The sequence below is a fragment of the Xenopus tropicalis genome, chromosome 1 (assembly GCF_000004195.4).
Source record: "Xenopus tropicalis strain Nigerian chromosome 1, UCB_Xtro_10.0, whole genome shotgun sequence".
Lineage (NCBI taxonomy): Eukaryota > Metazoa > Chordata > Amphibia > Anura > Pipidae > Xenopus > Xenopus tropicalis.
In genome coordinates this window covers 189,441,672-189,458,778 of record NC_030677.2, presented here as the reverse complement: position 1 = coordinate 189,458,778, position 17,107 = coordinate 189,441,672, and the positions used below count along the sequence as shown (strand labels likewise).

The 17,107-nt window shown below is 42.5% G+C and overlaps 1 protein-coding gene across 3 annotated transcripts; it reads right to left on the bottom strand.

Moving 5' to 3' along the window:
• Nucleotides 1–436: 436 nt before the first annotated feature.
• Nucleotides 437–16,906, bottom strand: elovl7 (ELOVL fatty acid elongase 7). Of its 3 annotated transcripts, none has more exons than XM_031897533.1 (8): nt 16,888–16,906; nt 8,125–8,211; nt 5,867–6,057; nt 5,107–5,187; nt 4,633–4,689; nt 3,981–4,086; nt 2,710–2,846; nt 437–1,329 (listed from the first exon to the last, which is right to left on the bottom strand). In XM_031897533.1, the coding sequence occupies exons 2-8, from the start codon at nt 8,186–8,188 to the stop codon at nt 1,066–1,068; spliced, it is 900 nt and encodes a 299-aa protein (XP_031753393.1). In that variant the 5' UTR covers nt 8,189–8,211; nt 16,888–16,906; the 3' UTR covers nt 437–1,065. The 3 variants fall into 3 exon arrangements, with proteins under 3 accessions (XP_031753393.1, XP_012814427.2, NP_001005456.1); XM_012958973.2 differs by lacking the exon at nt 16,888–16,906 and adding an exon at nt 16,718–16,804; NM_001005456.1 differs by lacking the exon at nt 16,888–16,906 and adding an exon at nt 14,918–14,953.
• Nucleotides 16,907–17,107: the final 201 nt, after the last annotated feature.

The window sequence follows — 17,107 nt, the reverse complement described above, 5'->3', positions numbered from 1 at the left end:
TTTTTTTTATATCGTTTTTCAATTATTTGACTTCTTCTTCTGAAATTTTCCAGCTTTTAAATGGGGGTCACTAACCCCCAGTAGCTAAAATACTATTGCCCTGTAAGCTTACAATGTTATGACTATTGTTACATTTTATTCCTTATCTTTCTATTTAGGCCCCTTCCTACTTATATTCCAGAGCCTCATTCAAACTACTGCCTGGTTGCTAAGGTAAACAAGGCCCTATAGCAACCGGATAGCTGCTGAAATTCCAGGGCTGAACAAAAAAGCTAAACAGAAAAAAAACAAAAAAAATGAAGACCAATTGCAAATTGCTCCAGGATATCAATGTCTAAATCATACCAAAAGTTAATTTAAAGGTGAACACCACCTTTAATATTTTAACATCCGCTTAGTGTATAACAAGAGCTCACTTCAAATGCAACAAACCAAATAGGCAAAAGGTTTTCATTTTATTTTGGCACGACCGGTACAAAACTGCAGGCAAGTAGCCATTCTACAGCAAACGTAGCAGATGCTTTTACAAAACAGTTCATATCTTGAAAGATCCAAGTTTGTTGTGTGACTTTATTCATTACATTAACAAAACATTTAGGGGGAATTTCATAACAGGTACAGCTTTAGCTCTAGGTCTAGTAACTCATAACAACCAATTAGCAGGGAGTGAAGAGAGCAAAGATCTGGTTGGTTGCTACGAGTTACAAGACCTGGGGCAAATTCTGAACCTTTTATTACATTGTCTCGTTAATATTCATCACGGTGTTCAAAGTAATGGTACTTTTCATGCACACCCATGTGTTGATAAGTCTACAAGCCTGCTAGCTTTTCAGGTAACAAAACAGTTGTCTTATTATTTTAGTTAAATATATGTACATTTGTTGGCCAACTCCCCACAGGTCCATGTTCTCTACAGCATATAAACCCCAATAACTTAGAGTAAAAATCCAGGGTTCTGACTAGTTTGGAAAAATATGTACAGTTGACTACTACCCCCAGTATGCTTGATTGTCAAGTAATACTACTGTGGGATACGGCTAGACATCTCTGAGCTTATTCGTACGGTCAATGTTCTTTGTTCTTCAATGCACCGTTTCTCTGGTTCTTACACTGGGCGTTTTCTTGGTTATTGTTCTTGCAGTGACCATTTTGCAAGTTTTTCGGCAGCCTTTGCCCTTTGGTGTAAGCGTGGAACCAGAAGTTGAGGAACAGGAGTAAGAAAACAAACCCGTACAGCCAAATGACATACAAGAAGATGGGATACTGGTACGGGCAGTTCTCCATGAAGAAAAACTGGCCGATGTGAAAAGTAACCATGAGGAACTGGGTCTGCATAGGAAGAAGAAAAGAAAGAACACAAGTGATTAGATTTAATGGCATAATGTAGGAATCCATTTCAATGAGTTCATACAGAATTAAGGTCCCCATACACGGGCCGATTCTAGCTGCCGATATGAGTCCCTTAGACCGATTCGGCAGCTAATCGGCCTGTGTATGGGGACTACAGACGGGCTTGCCCAACCGATATCTGGCCTGAAATCGGCCAGATCTCGATCGGGCAGGTTAGAAAATCTAGTCGGATCGGGGACTGCATAGGCTTGCAGCCCCTGAACAGACTGCCCCATTGCCGCCAATCTTGGGCACCTTTACTTTGAATTGGGTACACCCAGCAGTCAACGGTACTGTCCTTTTACCTAAACTGAGCGATCATATCTAGGGAGCCTACTTTTTTACTTTTTCCTTTTACAGGTATAGGATCTATTATCTAGAATACTCGGGACCTGGGGTTTTCTGGATAAAAGATCTTTCCATAATTTGTATCACCAGTGTATAGTAAACACAATAGTGTAAACATTAAATAAGTAGAATGGTTTTGCCTCCAATATGGGTCAAGTAAAAGCTTGTTTTATTTTTACAGAGAAAAAGGGAAACACTTAAATTCAAGTTATTTGCTTAATATAGAGTGTCTATGGGATACAGCCTTCCTGTAATACACTTTCTGGATAATGAGTAAAGTGAAAGTTCTGTACATTAGGATGCTGAATAGGGTGCAAGCCAGCCACTTGTTCAGACCCTTTTAGTATGTCAGACATAGAATATATAACATACTATAGAATATATAACATACTAATAGCAACTTTGCAATTGGTCTTTTTTTTCTCGTTTTTGAATTATTTGCCTTTTCCCTTCTGCATCTTTAATAGGAGGGGGTCACTGACCCCGGCAGCTAAACGACTATTGCTCTGTGAGCTCTGTAAACTAGACCCCAGCAACAAGATAGCTGCTGAAATTTAAACTGAAGAGCTGCTGAACAAAAAGCTAAATAAATGAAAATAAATGAAAAACCAGCTGTGAATACTGTCTCAGCATAACAGTGTCTATGTCATACTATGTAAAGGCCTCAAAGGGTGAGGTACAGCCACTGCCCCTGACAGCTACACTTTCGGCTTCACTATGTTACAACCATCACAGTGTTCATAACAAGCCTTACTCAGGGAGCTATATGGCTCTGACAGACAGAAGGAATTTCATTTTAAACAGTGGGGAATGCACAACCCAGCAATCTGCAGACCAGCTCTAACAGACTACCATTGCAGGAGAAACTTGATCTTTGGGGGGATATAAACGGGCCCCCATACACACAGGGTAGTATGCCACTGAGATCAATTTTCCACAAGATACAAAGTATAGAATGTAAGAATTCCCTACCAGTTGGATAGACGTCATGTACTTTTTCCACCACAGGTACTTCTGGTAGGCAGGCCCCAAGGCTGACAGCCCGTAGTAGCTGTACATGATAACATGAACCACACAGTTCACCAGTGCATGGAATGTGCCCAAACCACCTGAACAGGAAAATGCTGATTAGATATGTCTGCCAGAGATGGGAGGGAGAAAAGTGCAAATGCTATACAAAGGTGTTACTGTCTGTTGACACTTTCCCAACAGTTCTATTGCTCAATGTGGCAAGAACAGTAGAACTGAGTAGTAAAGTGTCAAGAGGCGCTTCTAGCTTCAGTAAATCAAGCTTTAAACTTCTTTATTAAAGATCTTTCATGCTGCACAATGAACACGGAACTGAGCAGTTATTTCCTGAAGAAGGTGGGAGCTAAAGTTGATGTCTGCTGCCATAAACTTGGAAACCTGTGGTCAAAGTAGCTGGAAATATTTACTTGCTTTTAATACTCTTTATTGTGCAAGACGTGTTAAACTTGCTGCTTTTAATTACATAGCATTTAATTTTAATTACATGGGGATATTTTGCTTAAGCAAGCAAGCGAGTTGTGGCTATGGAAGATTTATTGTTGCAGATTTATTGCCTTGTAGATGAGCTAGGGAGTTCTGGGAACCAATGAAAGGTCAGAAAGTTCAGGCCTGGGAATGATATGGGCATGATCTTACATACGGTACCAGTATAGGAGGTGGGAAATAGGGAGGGCACGTAACCTAGACCTCCAACCCAAAAGGGGCCCCTAAGGTTCTTACTTGGTAAAAATACATTACCTATAATTACACTCAGTGGTAATTGCTAGTAAATTAGTTCCGCCGCCTTCTAGATTCTGGGAGCTGTCATTAATAAACAGATGGGTGCCTACAGGTTGGGCATCCCAGACTTAAACTGGCCATACACGTTTAGCAAGGTCGCCAAATGAGTGGATCTTTCCCCACCTTAAGTGGGGGCAATATCAGATTTATCTGATCATTTGCTCCTTGGGTCGAAAGACTGGATCACTTTGATTGGATGCAGGCTGTTGGGACGAGGTCTGCATTAACGCACAAATGCACTCCTTGTTGGCCAGATATTGGTCAGGCAGACTCATCTGAGGGCCCCATAAACGGGCCAAAAAGCTTCTGACTTGGCAGCTTTGGCCACCTTTATATTATTCAAGCTTAAGGGTGCGGCATTACTGCATTATTCCAGCTGTAAATTACAGCAATGCCACAACACTACTTAAAAAAAGCAAAATCCTGGCAATTACCTGCAGCGAACTTGACTCCAAACCACCACGTCCAAGGCATGATGGAGTGATGATAGACATGCAGGAATGTGATCTGGCTGTTTTTCTTACGTAACACAAAGAAGACCTGAGAACACAAAGAAAGTAGAGCCTACTTATATATGAGTTTAAAAACCATCTTGAAAAAAAATACTTTAAATAACACTTTCCAGCAATAAAACATTTATCATAGAAATGTGCCCCTATTTAAATAAAGTAGGGGGAAGGAGTAGTTTGCTACCCATTACATGTGTCAGTGTGGGACTCGATAAAGATTCTGGAATCCAACTGATTTGCTTTGCAAAGCCGACAGTAACACATATTCCCACAACAAAAGGGTTTGGAGTCAGGGAGAAGCAACCTGTGACCCCCCTAATTAGTAGTACCACCTCCTACAACCTTGGCCTGTAATATCACAGAACAATAGTTCCACATGCTCAGACAGGATGATCGGGCAGGTCACCTTGTGGCCCTATTTGAATCTTAAAAAGAGGAAGGTATTTAACACATTCCACGGGGAAAACTAGCAGGTTTCACTTGTTCATCAAGTTCAGTCTTTGTCACTGTTTTCTTTTCACTCTCTATGTAGTGTATGTCACTTAAAGCAGAAGTTGTGCCATTCAAGAATACTTACAGTGTCTAATAATTCAATGAACTTTGAAAAATAGAATAGCCAGCAGGTCCAAGCCATCTATAAGAAACAAAGATAGACATGCATTACGGGAGACACCAGACCAGGTTACCAAAATGTATTAAATCTATAACTCTGTAGCCAAGTTAAGCCAGTCCCACAGTTATTTTCTTTTAATTTTGAAGGATAAATCCCACTCTACTGCATTAAGGCCTGGCACCAAAGTAAGTCATATTACACACTTCCTAGGCTCTCGACTTTGGTCCCATCGTGTTTTAGGGATCTCTATCATTCATTCAGTGTATTTCTTATTCATAAATGGTACTTGGGACCTCCTGACATTGAATAAGAAGAGGACAGTCTGTGTGCCAAATACCTTCAGTCATCTTGTTATCACACCAGCATTTTCACATGTTTGTACAGTCGGGTGACTTCATGCACCTTATCATATTTCTAACGCACTTTAAACGTACTTACCCTTAACGCCTGAGGTGACTGAGAGTAGTCGACAATGTCACATCTATAGGAATATCCAGCAGCCCAGCCCGACATGAGAAACTTACAAAAGAAAAGAATCAGGAAACACTTAGTAAGTGTATGAAATTAGATCTAATTCCTAGTATTCTCGTACAATGCAAACAGTCGTTTGGTGTCCGTTATTGGAAACAGTAAGTCCACAGCTTAAAGCACACAAATGATCATCTAACACGGCCACCCATGTTTTCTGGTCATAATCAATCCCCTGTGCCACAGAAGCCACCAGGTAACAATAAAGGGAAGAGAGTGCCCATATTTCCAAAGAGAATCAGAGTGCCAGTGCTATAAGTGCTATGGCACACTCAGCCTTGTGATCACTTCTGGGGTTCCTTTCCTCTAGCACAAAGGAAAACAGCCCATGAAAGGTGTCTGGTGCCCCAAAAAAATGCCAAAGTGAACATTATCAACTGCCTGCCAAGAGCAACTGAGATGCTGCAACCAAAATATTTCATGTATCACAGCCCCAAGAGCTTGTGTTTAGAATGAAAGGAAGATATAGAACGAGTTTAAATGTAGAAGATATAAAATGAGTGTTATAAAATGTAAAGTATGTAACTGTATGTCTTTATGTTTACACCACAGGAATATTGGTTTTTAGTTGCAATAGGTCCATTATCTTACAAAAGGAAATCTATCTGGAGCTGCCCTTTGTTTACACAAAATAGATCTAGAGCACCTACCAGAACCTGTGCATACTCACCTCATAGCACATGTACAGAGAGAACAGAACCATGAACAAGTTATAGCATGCCATGATCTCCTTCAGAGCAAACGGCTTCCTATTCTCCATGATCCTGGGGCCCAATGATGTGACAAAGTAGATGTAAGCGCCGATGATGATGGTTTGTGGGATAGGAGTGGACATGAGGGGCCAGTCTTCAACCCTAGGATCTGTTGGAAACACGTCAAGTACAAAAATCCATTTAACAACACTTGCTGGAAGAACAGGGCAAGCCAACAGGAGACCCTTAGGCTTAAAGTATAAGGCATAAATATTTTCATAAAAGTGCAATTAATAGCTTGAAAATATATTCTTATAAATGTTATATAATGATGTAACTTGTGTCATGACCACTGACCTGTGTATTAAGAATGGGGTATTTTTTTTTTTTTTTTATTAAGTATGAGGATATAATTGGAGTTCCATAACGTCCATATAATGAGTCAGCCTGCAGAGTTATGCTTTTAAATGGTCATGGAACTTCTAGTATCCTTATTAGAGTATTGAGTATTCCTAATGTACTTCTGTAATGGTTGCTCTTTGTCCAACCACCAAACATGCGTCCATGGCCCAGAGAAATCTGTTTCCTCTAAGCTCCAAGAGGCCAAACATACCACAAAGCTTGTCTTTATATTTTAGCATTAGCCTAACATATCAAGCTTTGTATCAAAAAAGGTTTTGACAACTGTAAATGATTTGGTTGATTTTTACTAGAAGGCTGAATATGCACCAGGAGTTCTTTCCACTTGCTGCTTTCTCCCTCATTCTGGAAAATCACTGTGGGAGGAGAAGTGCATTACGTATTCCCACTTTTCATCAAGCGGTGGGAAGAAAATGAGCTCCTTCCTGGCCCTCTACCCTTCCAGAGCTCTCATTCATAACAAATATTTTATTACATAGACAATGGATTCCAAGTAACACAGATATTATATTAATCCCAGATATTGGAAGAGCTAGCCCTCATGTAGCAATTGACCCAATACACAGACTTAAGTTAATAGGTTTTTACTGTAAATGCACAGTGTTACAAAACCCATGTCTTTAAATACAGAATATGTGGCAAATTGGATACAAATGTACAACAATGTAGAAACGCCATTTCCCAGAATGCCTTGCACAATACTGTGATCCATGAAGGTGTAGTGCACAAATCACTGCCTAGGCTGGAGAAGAGCTGCCTGCTATATCATCCATAGTACATATAGTCAGGAAATCAGGGCTGGGGAGAACAAAAAGGACTTGGGTATTGCTTTACATTTACAATCACTGGACATTTTAAATTCCTCTATATTGAAAAGTTGCTTAGAACTACTGTTTTTTTATGCAATTTTCTTTTGGTAGGGTTTCTCTTTAAGTAGCCACAACTTAGCTGGTAAATCTCCCTGGTAAGACTAACAATGAGCACAAGTGCAGCAGTTTCATTTAATGACTTTCATTGTGCCATGGGGTAAAAGCCACAGCAGCACTGGTGTTAACGGAGTTTGTAATTATTAACTCATTCTGTTATGCATAAACGGAATCAGATACTGGCCTTAAAAACTTGCTGCCTACAACTACAGAACCATTAAAGGGGGGGGGGGTTAAATCTGCCCCATGAAGACAGGTTATGGTGTCTCATCCTTCAGCTACTTAAAATAAATTTCTGCCTTTCTTTGTGGCAGGTATCAGTAAAAATGCATTATAGGTCAATTATTATCTGCTTTGTCCATAGACAGTGGTGCTGTTCTTTTACAGTCAGTGGCCTTTTGCAGAGCAGCTGTCAATGTGCAAACGTGCATTAAAATATAGGAAGCCCAGTATTTTTTTTTTCCAGAAAAGCTGGCAACCATAATCCCATCACCCAGAGGCATAGGGTAGCTGCTACCTACAGAGTACTGCATATTGGCCAACAGTCCCTTTACAGCCCCAGTACAAGCACAGCTCCTAGATAATATAAGTAGAAACATGAAGCATTGAAAATTTAAGGGGTTTCAGTTGGCACTGTGGCACTCATTTGGGTGCTTGAAGGGTGCACTTTAATTCAGGTCAAGGCAACCTGTGGGTGTTTAAAACAATTCCCAGCATCCCAATGCAAACCAAAGGCTGTCAGAGGGTGCTTGGAGTTGGACTCCAATAGCATCTTGGTGGCCACTCACTGCCCCACACTGGTTTAATCTTTGAAAGACAAACACTAAGCAGTTCAGCTGCATTTCATACAGATCCATCATAAGGAGATACATATTTAGTCCACAACTTACCAGCATCTTTAATCCATTCATCATACAGGAGCACTGCCTGTGATGTGAGTTCCTTGAAGGCCATGTTGACTGCAGTCTGGATGTGCTCTGAAAAAACACAATGGTTGTTATACGGGTGCACCTTTTGTGTGTTATTTGTACAACTGATAACCAGTTAACGACAATAACCAATGAAAATTAGTCAAATGAAAAACCCAGAACTTTCTGTACAAATTTTGCCCACAGAGCGCACAATCCAATTTTTATTTAGTATAAGAACAGTTCCAGCATATTCATAGTTTTAATATGGCACAGACCTAGCGATTCCCAAGTATGCAGCCACAAACGGTGGGATAATAGCCTTTGGGAAGGGACTGTGGTTGTGGTATAGTAGGGAGAGACGGTGCCTATAGTAGCAGTGGGGGGATAATAGCCTCTGGGAAGGGACTGGGGCTGTGGGATAGCAGGTATAGTAGGGAGAGATGGTGCCTATAGTAGCAGTGGGGGGGATAGCAGGTATAGTAGGGAGAGATGATGCCTATAGTGGCAGTGGGGGGATAATAGCCTCTGGGAAGGGACTGGGGCTGTGGGATAGCAGGTATAGTAGGGAGAGATGGTGCCTATAGTAGCAGTGGGGGGATAATAGCCTCTGGGAAGGGACTGTGGCTGTGGGATAGCAGGTATAGTAGGGAGAGATGGTGCCTATAGTAGCAGTGGGATAATAGCCTCTGGGAAGGGACTGTGGCTGTGGGATAGCAGGTATAGTAGGGAGAGATGGTGCCTATACAGTAATAGCAGAGGGGATAATAGCCTCTAGGAAGAGATAACTGGCATGTATACCAGGCTGATTTGTGTGGGCATTTAGAACTGTCACAGTAACAGCTTATCCTGTACAGGATAAGCATGCAAAAGATCAATGACAGAGCCACAGTGTTTAAAAGTCCCTACTAAACATGTCTGACACGTCTGATCTGTACCCTATAGTAGTGGCTCCTTTAGATCTAATACTGCCCATATGCATACCTAAGTACACTCACATACACCTGTAAATACTCCTTTGCATCATGCCTTTATCTAATCTTTATCCCTATGAAATCCGGCAGCACCTGATTTTCTGGTCAGAACAGGAACCATGAGGACATGGTAAGAAACAAGCTTGGGTAACCATGGATACTGCCCCTTAACCAAATATCCCACCTGACCAGTCACAAACACTAGGGTGCGGGGTGTAATGTCAGTTTAGCAGGAAAGAGGGAAGAATTCTCTTAAACCCATATTCCAGAGCAGCAATTTTACCTTTATGTTTCCCCTGAATCTATTCTGTTGTGACTTTTTAGCATTTAGGGACAATACCAGAGATAGAGCCACAGATAGAAACACAAAATATTTAATGTGGAATAAGTGTAAAATATATACACCAGAAATGTCCAACCTGCAGCCCCACCAGCACCGCAAGAGCCTAAGGCCAAAGTTTTATGTCTGAATTATATCATAAAAACCGCTGCTCCTCCAGCCTGGAAAATAGCGCAAAGGAGAATTAAAAAATGTGCAAATATAGAATCTAACCTATTCCTGAGGGAACACTGACCTAGAACACCATGGTTATCTAGGCTTACTATCTCCACATATTTATATAAAGATGTTTGAAGACCATACTTGAATAAAATGTTAATGTTATACACAAAGCCAGTAGAGTGCATAGCCAGGTAGGGTCAGTATGGAATTTAATCATAATGAAGGACACACAGCAGGAGATGATGGGCAGACAGACACTTCCTACGGGCTTGCTTGCCCTACAATGTCAGACCCTACTTCATTGCATCTTTCCCTGGACTGCAACAAGCTACAGGTCTTATTCATATTCATATTCCAAACTGGAGAGCTGCTGAACAAAAGCTAAATAATTCAAAAACCACAAATAATAAAAATTGAAGACCAATTGCTGTTTGTCTCAGAATAGCACTCTCCGAGTCATACTAAAAGTTAATATTAGGGTGAACAAACCCTTTAACCAAAGTCCCATGGCACATGCGTCAGATGGATTCCATTTAAGTAAATGACAGGCTGGAATGGTGTGGCTGAACACCAGCAGGAAAAACAAGTACTACTGCATATGGCAGATAGAACCCCCCTCACACACACAATAGTGTGTATGCAGTCTTATGATTTCCACTTTAGGATATCACATACTCCATCATGACCCCAATATAGGGCACCTAGAGTGTTCCACACACACAGCCCGAGAATGCAATTCCGCTACCCTGGTATAACAGTTTAGGAACTGGAATCTCTGCATGCCAGAGTGCAAGCCATGTTGGTTTATCCTACAGAATGTCGCAATTCCACATTCTAACACACAAACACACATCTAGATACAGGAGGGTTCGGACCTATGGCAATTTGGCAATGCAGAAACATACAGGACAATACCCAAAGCACAAAAATAGGATTTCACCTTTGAACATGCAAAGGAACCCTTCATGAAGTGATAGGATTCTGAGGAGTGGAGAAAACATGGGGACAGGGAAAACCGTGTACAAAAGCCATTTATGGGGTAAATTGAGCACCCAACTCTGATACACAAAAAGTCAAATACAAATAATGCCCATTGTTGCATATAATCTACACAAGGAATTGCTTCCATGTGCCACTCATGAGCATCATTCTGGTCAGCACGGCAAGCCCCCCAAGTATCGGTGTCAGATGCACAAACTAACAAGTACCTGCCTGGTCGCAAGTTTCCTTTGTTCTGCACCAGCCGTATACTTTCCATTATAATATACCCAGCGCCACCATAAGAAATCTTGGCTCCCCACACTCCCATACAACTAAATGTGTGTCCCCCCATCCCAGTCTCCTGCATGTGACCAGCACAGTGGGCCATCTGTAACTTCCATGCCTGCCTGGGAGTAGGAACCCAAACCCTACATGCTGCTATGGCACTGCTGTTTATGTATTAATGAGTTGACACACACCCAGTATCGTATTTAATAAATGTAAATAAGATTTCTCAATCTACAGTATGGGATGGAGAATTTGACTAAGATACTGTCATATTTAAGCCACCTTTGCTTTAATGCTATGTGTGGGCCACTTGGGATCATATGTGCAAGTGTGTGAGCCTGAGCCAATGGACCCCTATCTGCCACACTTGATAAATGCCAGCATTCCTTAGCTGATTCTTCCTACTATAAATATTTCACATTCCACTGCATTATTTCACAGAGCACCACTACAGACCAGTGCCGCTTCAGCCTATCCTCCCAGCTCAGGGCCCACTAATTCACAGTCAACCAGCACTTCTTAACCAGTATCCTGTGCACTGAAACACCATGTCTATCACTTTCATAAGCAGATCTGAGACATTTACAAGGTAGAAAAGAAATAAAGGTGGTGGCATTTAGGGAGCACATGCGGGTGCCCATGCCGGTGAGAGCAGAACTTGCCGGACCAGTTACACAGAACAAACCTCTTTCCTTGTTCTCTCAGGTGACAGTGAGGCTTCCCCTCTGTACACAGAGCACATTTAACACGCAGCCTGGCTTGAATCCAATACAATGGCAGATGCCAGGTGAATGCACAACCTCATCTGAATTTCAAATGGCATTAAAGGGCAAGGGAAAAAAAATGGTTGCCTTTACCAATCGAGAAAAAGGGCAAGAGAAGCAAAGGCTCCCAAAGAGCAGAAACTCAGTGTTCCAGATGGCTTGTGCCTACTTGCAATTATCTATACTAGCGTTACCTATTTAGACACCTAAGTAGGCAAGACTGGCAATTGGCATACAACGCTAGTGTGGCACAAAGTGCTGCTTGCTGCTGCCCAAGGGAGCCCTGTATCTGGCCCAGGTACTTAGTAGATACTTTCATGTGTGATGGCTCTATAGGGAATGTATGTGGGGCTGGCTAATTCACATTCAAATGAATGGTGTTCATTGGATTCAACATCCTGGCCCTCATTACACTTAAATGGGTTGTTCACTTTTAAATTAACTTTTACTATGATGTAAAGAAGGCTATTCTGAGAAAACTTGCAACTGGTTTTCATTATTTATGGTTTTGAATAGTTTAGCTTTATGTTCAGCAGCTATGTGGTTGCCAGGGCCCAGTTTAACCTAGCAACCAGGCAGCTGTTTGTAAAAGGAACATGAACAGAGAAGGGCCTACATAGAAAGGTAAGTAATATAAAGTAACAATAAAACTGTAGCCTCACAGAGCAATAGTTTTTAGCTGCTGGGGTCAGTGACCCCCATTTAAAAGCTGGAAAGACTCTGAAGAAGACAAACAATTTAAAAACTATTATATAAAAAACTGACCAATTGAAAAGTTACCTGAAAGTGAACCACCCCTTTAAGCACACTACACATTTTCTTTCTCTTTAACATAAAAGGGCCCCTATAGATTTGAATGGAGCCTGCTGTAACCTATAGCAACCAATCAGCAGTTGGCTTCCATCACCGTGGCAGAGACAGACTAAAAGTAAATAACTAATTGGTTGCTGGGGGTTACAACACTAATACAAAGTTGCACCTATGTTTGTGGTTCCCCAGCTCCACAGTAGAATTTGCATGAGGGATCAGCTACATGTAAACAAGCGCGGAGTCAACCTGGCAACATATAATCTACATTGGCAGCAAGACTGCCTTTTATGCAGGTGCAATTCACATTATTTTTTTGTTTCTTTAATCTACATGATATTAGCAGTTTTACACTGCCAATATCATGACATTGTAACAAGCTCACCTTCTGCTGTTATGTCCCCTCATTCATTAGAACAGTAACACATGGGGTGATTATAAACTTAAAAATTGCACTTTTAAGCATTTTGTCTCCAACGACACTGTTACAAATCATTGTAGGGACAAAACACTAAAAAGTAAAAAGTTGCCACATGTTCCTGGTTAAGATAGAAATAGCTTCTCATTTCTGTTTCCCTTTAATAGAAACAGATGGTACAGCCGATACCATGCATAGAACATACTGCAATACCTGTCTGCATATAGTGTTATATATGTGGGAGCTGGGAGAATACTCTTTCTACATGCTAAACATTATCATTATTATACTTCACTGTCTAAATTAGACAACCCCCAATTGTGCAGACATGCAGCATGGCTGGTTAGTAGCATTGCTGCATGGAAACCAGTGCAGTATGCAGCCTACTTTGAACAAAATAACTTGGAATCTTCTCACACAGTGACTCTGTGCTCTGTTTAATAACTGCACCAACACCCCAAATGTAATCAGCAGCCCTAATCCTGCAAGCCTAACGCTGGCATTCCTCAAGTCAGTGTGGAATAAATCTGTGCTCCCAGTTTGCCGTCGGGTTGCATGGGAAGGGTATAGCCTGCTGATAAGGGCTGGGATAAGCTACTTAGCTGCTGGTACAGTCACTACTAGTGAAAGCCCTGCCAATACTGCATGTCACAAGACTAAAAGTACAGCAACGTGTATTTAATATATCAGCATTTAATGAGCCATAATTATTAACTAATAACATTTAAAACCAATACAAGGGCATTGCTTGACTCAAGAAATCTTTGTGGCACTCCTATGGGATGTGCCTGGCACTCCTTGTGGGAACTACTGCCCATTTCCTATTCTGATCCACACAAATTGCTCAGGTGTTCCACATTGCACTCAGGTGGGAGGGCAGCCAAAGTGCCAACAAGTGAAATGAATGATGCAGTTCATAACATCCATGTGCTTGGAAACCCTTTATTATCTATGGCCTAAAGGGGAAGCTGCAAACAATTGCTTACACAGGAACTTTAGCTCTATTTTATTTAGCTCATAGGTACAAATCTGCTCATATCTTGCAATCAGGACCACCAAAAATAATCCAAACATTAACAGTGAATCCTTCATTGTGAGGCCCACAGCAGTGCTGGGTCAGACTAAGGGTGAAGACACACGGAGCTACTAGTAGCAGCTACTTGTCATGGCTACTAAAACAGACAATGCTGATCATTTACTGATAATTGTCTCTACATGTGTTTTAGCAGAGGCAATTCTCAGTATTGTCTATGGCAAGATATTTTCTGGAATTTAGTAGCTGTGACAAGTAGCTGCTACTAAGTAGCTCCATGTGTCTTCACCCTAATGGCCAGTTACTGTAAGTTACCGGTAGCAATGCCTAATACTTATCTCCTCTCCTAGATATGCCTTGAAGGTCAATGAGGGTGAAACTTGGAGAAGAAATGTAATTTCTTACCTAATTATCCTTAAAATTGTGGCATATATACACACATACCTTGGCCTGACCAAAGTGTTAAATCATAAGCATAAAAGATCCAAAAACATACTAAACATTATGACTATGAAGATTTTCATTCATCCAGGTCATGGTATATCTAGTATAAATAAATCTAAAGCAACTGGATTAACAAGTCCAGTTGCTTTAGATTTATTTATACTAGATATACTAAACAAACCACTTCGCTAAAGAGTAGGGATTTTGTGAAGCCAACACACCCCCCCATTACTAAACATGCCGGGGTGCTGGCTCAGGGATATACAGGCAGGGTAGGGTTCCTCTGTGAAGTTGTATTTGGCAGAGACCCATAGAGAATAAAGAGAAGCCAGACACAGTCAGGGAACTGAGATCCATTCAGAAACAGGGGCTCAGCCCCCCAGGTTAATACAAATCTGCCCCAACAAGAATATGCAGCCCCACCAGCCGGTATCCCAGCTCCGACCCAGCCACACCCGATCATCGCACAACTAGCAACTTATCTGCCTCCGACAGAGCGATATTAATCTCCTTTCCCTTTAAACTAGTCCGGAATTACAAAGGGTAAGTAGGAAAGTGACTCACCTGCCAAGCGCTACCCCTGTGCCCCCCACACAGCGCGGCTCACTCCCAGGGAAGGAAGGGCTGGAGGTGCCACTGATTACTGCTCATAGAGCGAGGGGCGGGGCAAGAGCGGCCCCTCCCATGGTATTCACCGGTAAGGGGCGTGGCTGCTGCACCTGGGGCTGGAGGGGAGCTGAGTACCTGTTGCTACTGAGCGCAGATATAATGTGTAACTTACTGTGGCTGCTGAACTATAGCTCCCTCTGTAGTGTTAGCTGCTTAAAACTAAGAGTTAATTTGTAAAGAAAAGGAGGGAATCAGGTTGTCTAATCAAGCTCCTCTTAATTATATCAGCTAATAAATTATTTTTAACTGCTACTATAGGCACCATCTCTCCCTACTGTACCTGCTATCCCACAGCCCCAGTCCCTTCCCAGAGGCTATTATCCCCCCACTGCTACTATAGGCACCATCTCTCCCTACTATACCTGCTATCCCACAGCCACAGTCCCTTCCCAGAGGCTATTATCCCCCCACTGCTACTATAGGCACCATCTCTCCCTACTATACCTGCTATCCCACAGCCACAGTCCCTTCCCAGAGGCTATTATCCCCCCACTGCTACTATAGGCACCATCTCTTCCTACTATACCTGCTATCCCACAGCCACAGTCCCTTCCCAGAGGCTATTATTCCCCCATTGCTACTATAGGCACCATCTCTTCCTACTATACCTGCTATCCCACAGCCACAGTCCCTTCCCAGAGGCTATTATCCCCCCACTGCTACTATAGGCACCATCTCTCCCTACTATACCTGCTATCCCACAGCTACAGTCCCTTCCCAGAGGCTATTATCCCACTGCTACTATAGGCACCATCTCTCCCTACTATACCTGCTATCCCACAGCCACAGTCCCTTCCCAGAGGCTATTATCCCACTGCTACTATAGGCACCATCTCTCCCTACTATACCTGCTATCCCACAGCCACAGTCCCTTCCCAGAGGCTATTATCCCCCCACTGCTACTATAGGCACCATCTCTCCCTACTATACCTGCTATCCCACAGCCCCAGTCCCTTCCCAGAGGCTATTATCCCCCACTGCTACTATAGGCACCATCTCTCCCTACTATACCTGCTATCCCACAGCCCCAGTTCCTTCCCAGAGGCTATTATCCCCCCCACTGCTACTATAGGCACCATCTCTCCCTACTATACCTGCTATCCCACAGCCACAGTCCCTTCCCAGAGGCTATTATCCCCACTGCTACTATAGGCGCCATCTCTCCCTACTATACCTGCTATCCCACAGCCCCAGTTCCTTCCCAGAGGCTATTATCCCCCCACTGCTACTATAGGCACCATCTCTCCCTACTATACCTGCTATCCCACAGCCCCAGTCCCTTCCCAGAGGCTATTATCCCCCCACTGCTACTATAGGCACCATCTCTCCCTACTATACCTGCTATCCCACAGCCACCATCCCTTCCCAGAGGCTATTATCCCCCCACTGCTACTATAGGCACCATCTCTCCCTACTATACCTGCTATCCCACAGCCCCAGTTCCTTCCCAGAGGCTATTATCCCCCCACTGCTACTATAGGCACCATCTCTCCCTACTATACCTGCTATCCCACAGCCACCATCCCTTCCCAGAGGCTATTATCCCACTGCTACTATAGGCACCATCTCTCCCTACTATACCTGCTATCCCACAGTCCCTTCCCAGTGGCTATTATCCCCCCACTGCTACTATAGGCACCATCTCTCCCTACTATACCTGCTATCAAACCCTACTATACCTACTCAGACACTTACCTTTCTTTAGAATTATGTTTCTTAAACCATGTTTGCCCTGCCACTCTATGGATACCAGCAACTAATCCAACTAATGCTTAGTGCAGTGTCTGAGTTCAAGCATATGAAAGTGACAATGGAAATTGACGTTTCAGTTAAGATGACCTGGAGCAGTCTATGCAATTACATACCTTATGTTTAATCTGATGGGTTTACAATACAAGGGTGGGGTGGAGCGATACCTCAGGTCGCAGGAGTCACTAAGCAGTGACTAAGGATCCTGTTACGCAAGAAGGGCCGCTCTCTGCATTCAAATGGAAAGCATTATGTTACTCACAGGTTTCATAGTAAAACAATCATTAGAGATACAATCACTTGCTACTCTTTAAAGGTGTAATCTGGAAATTCCCA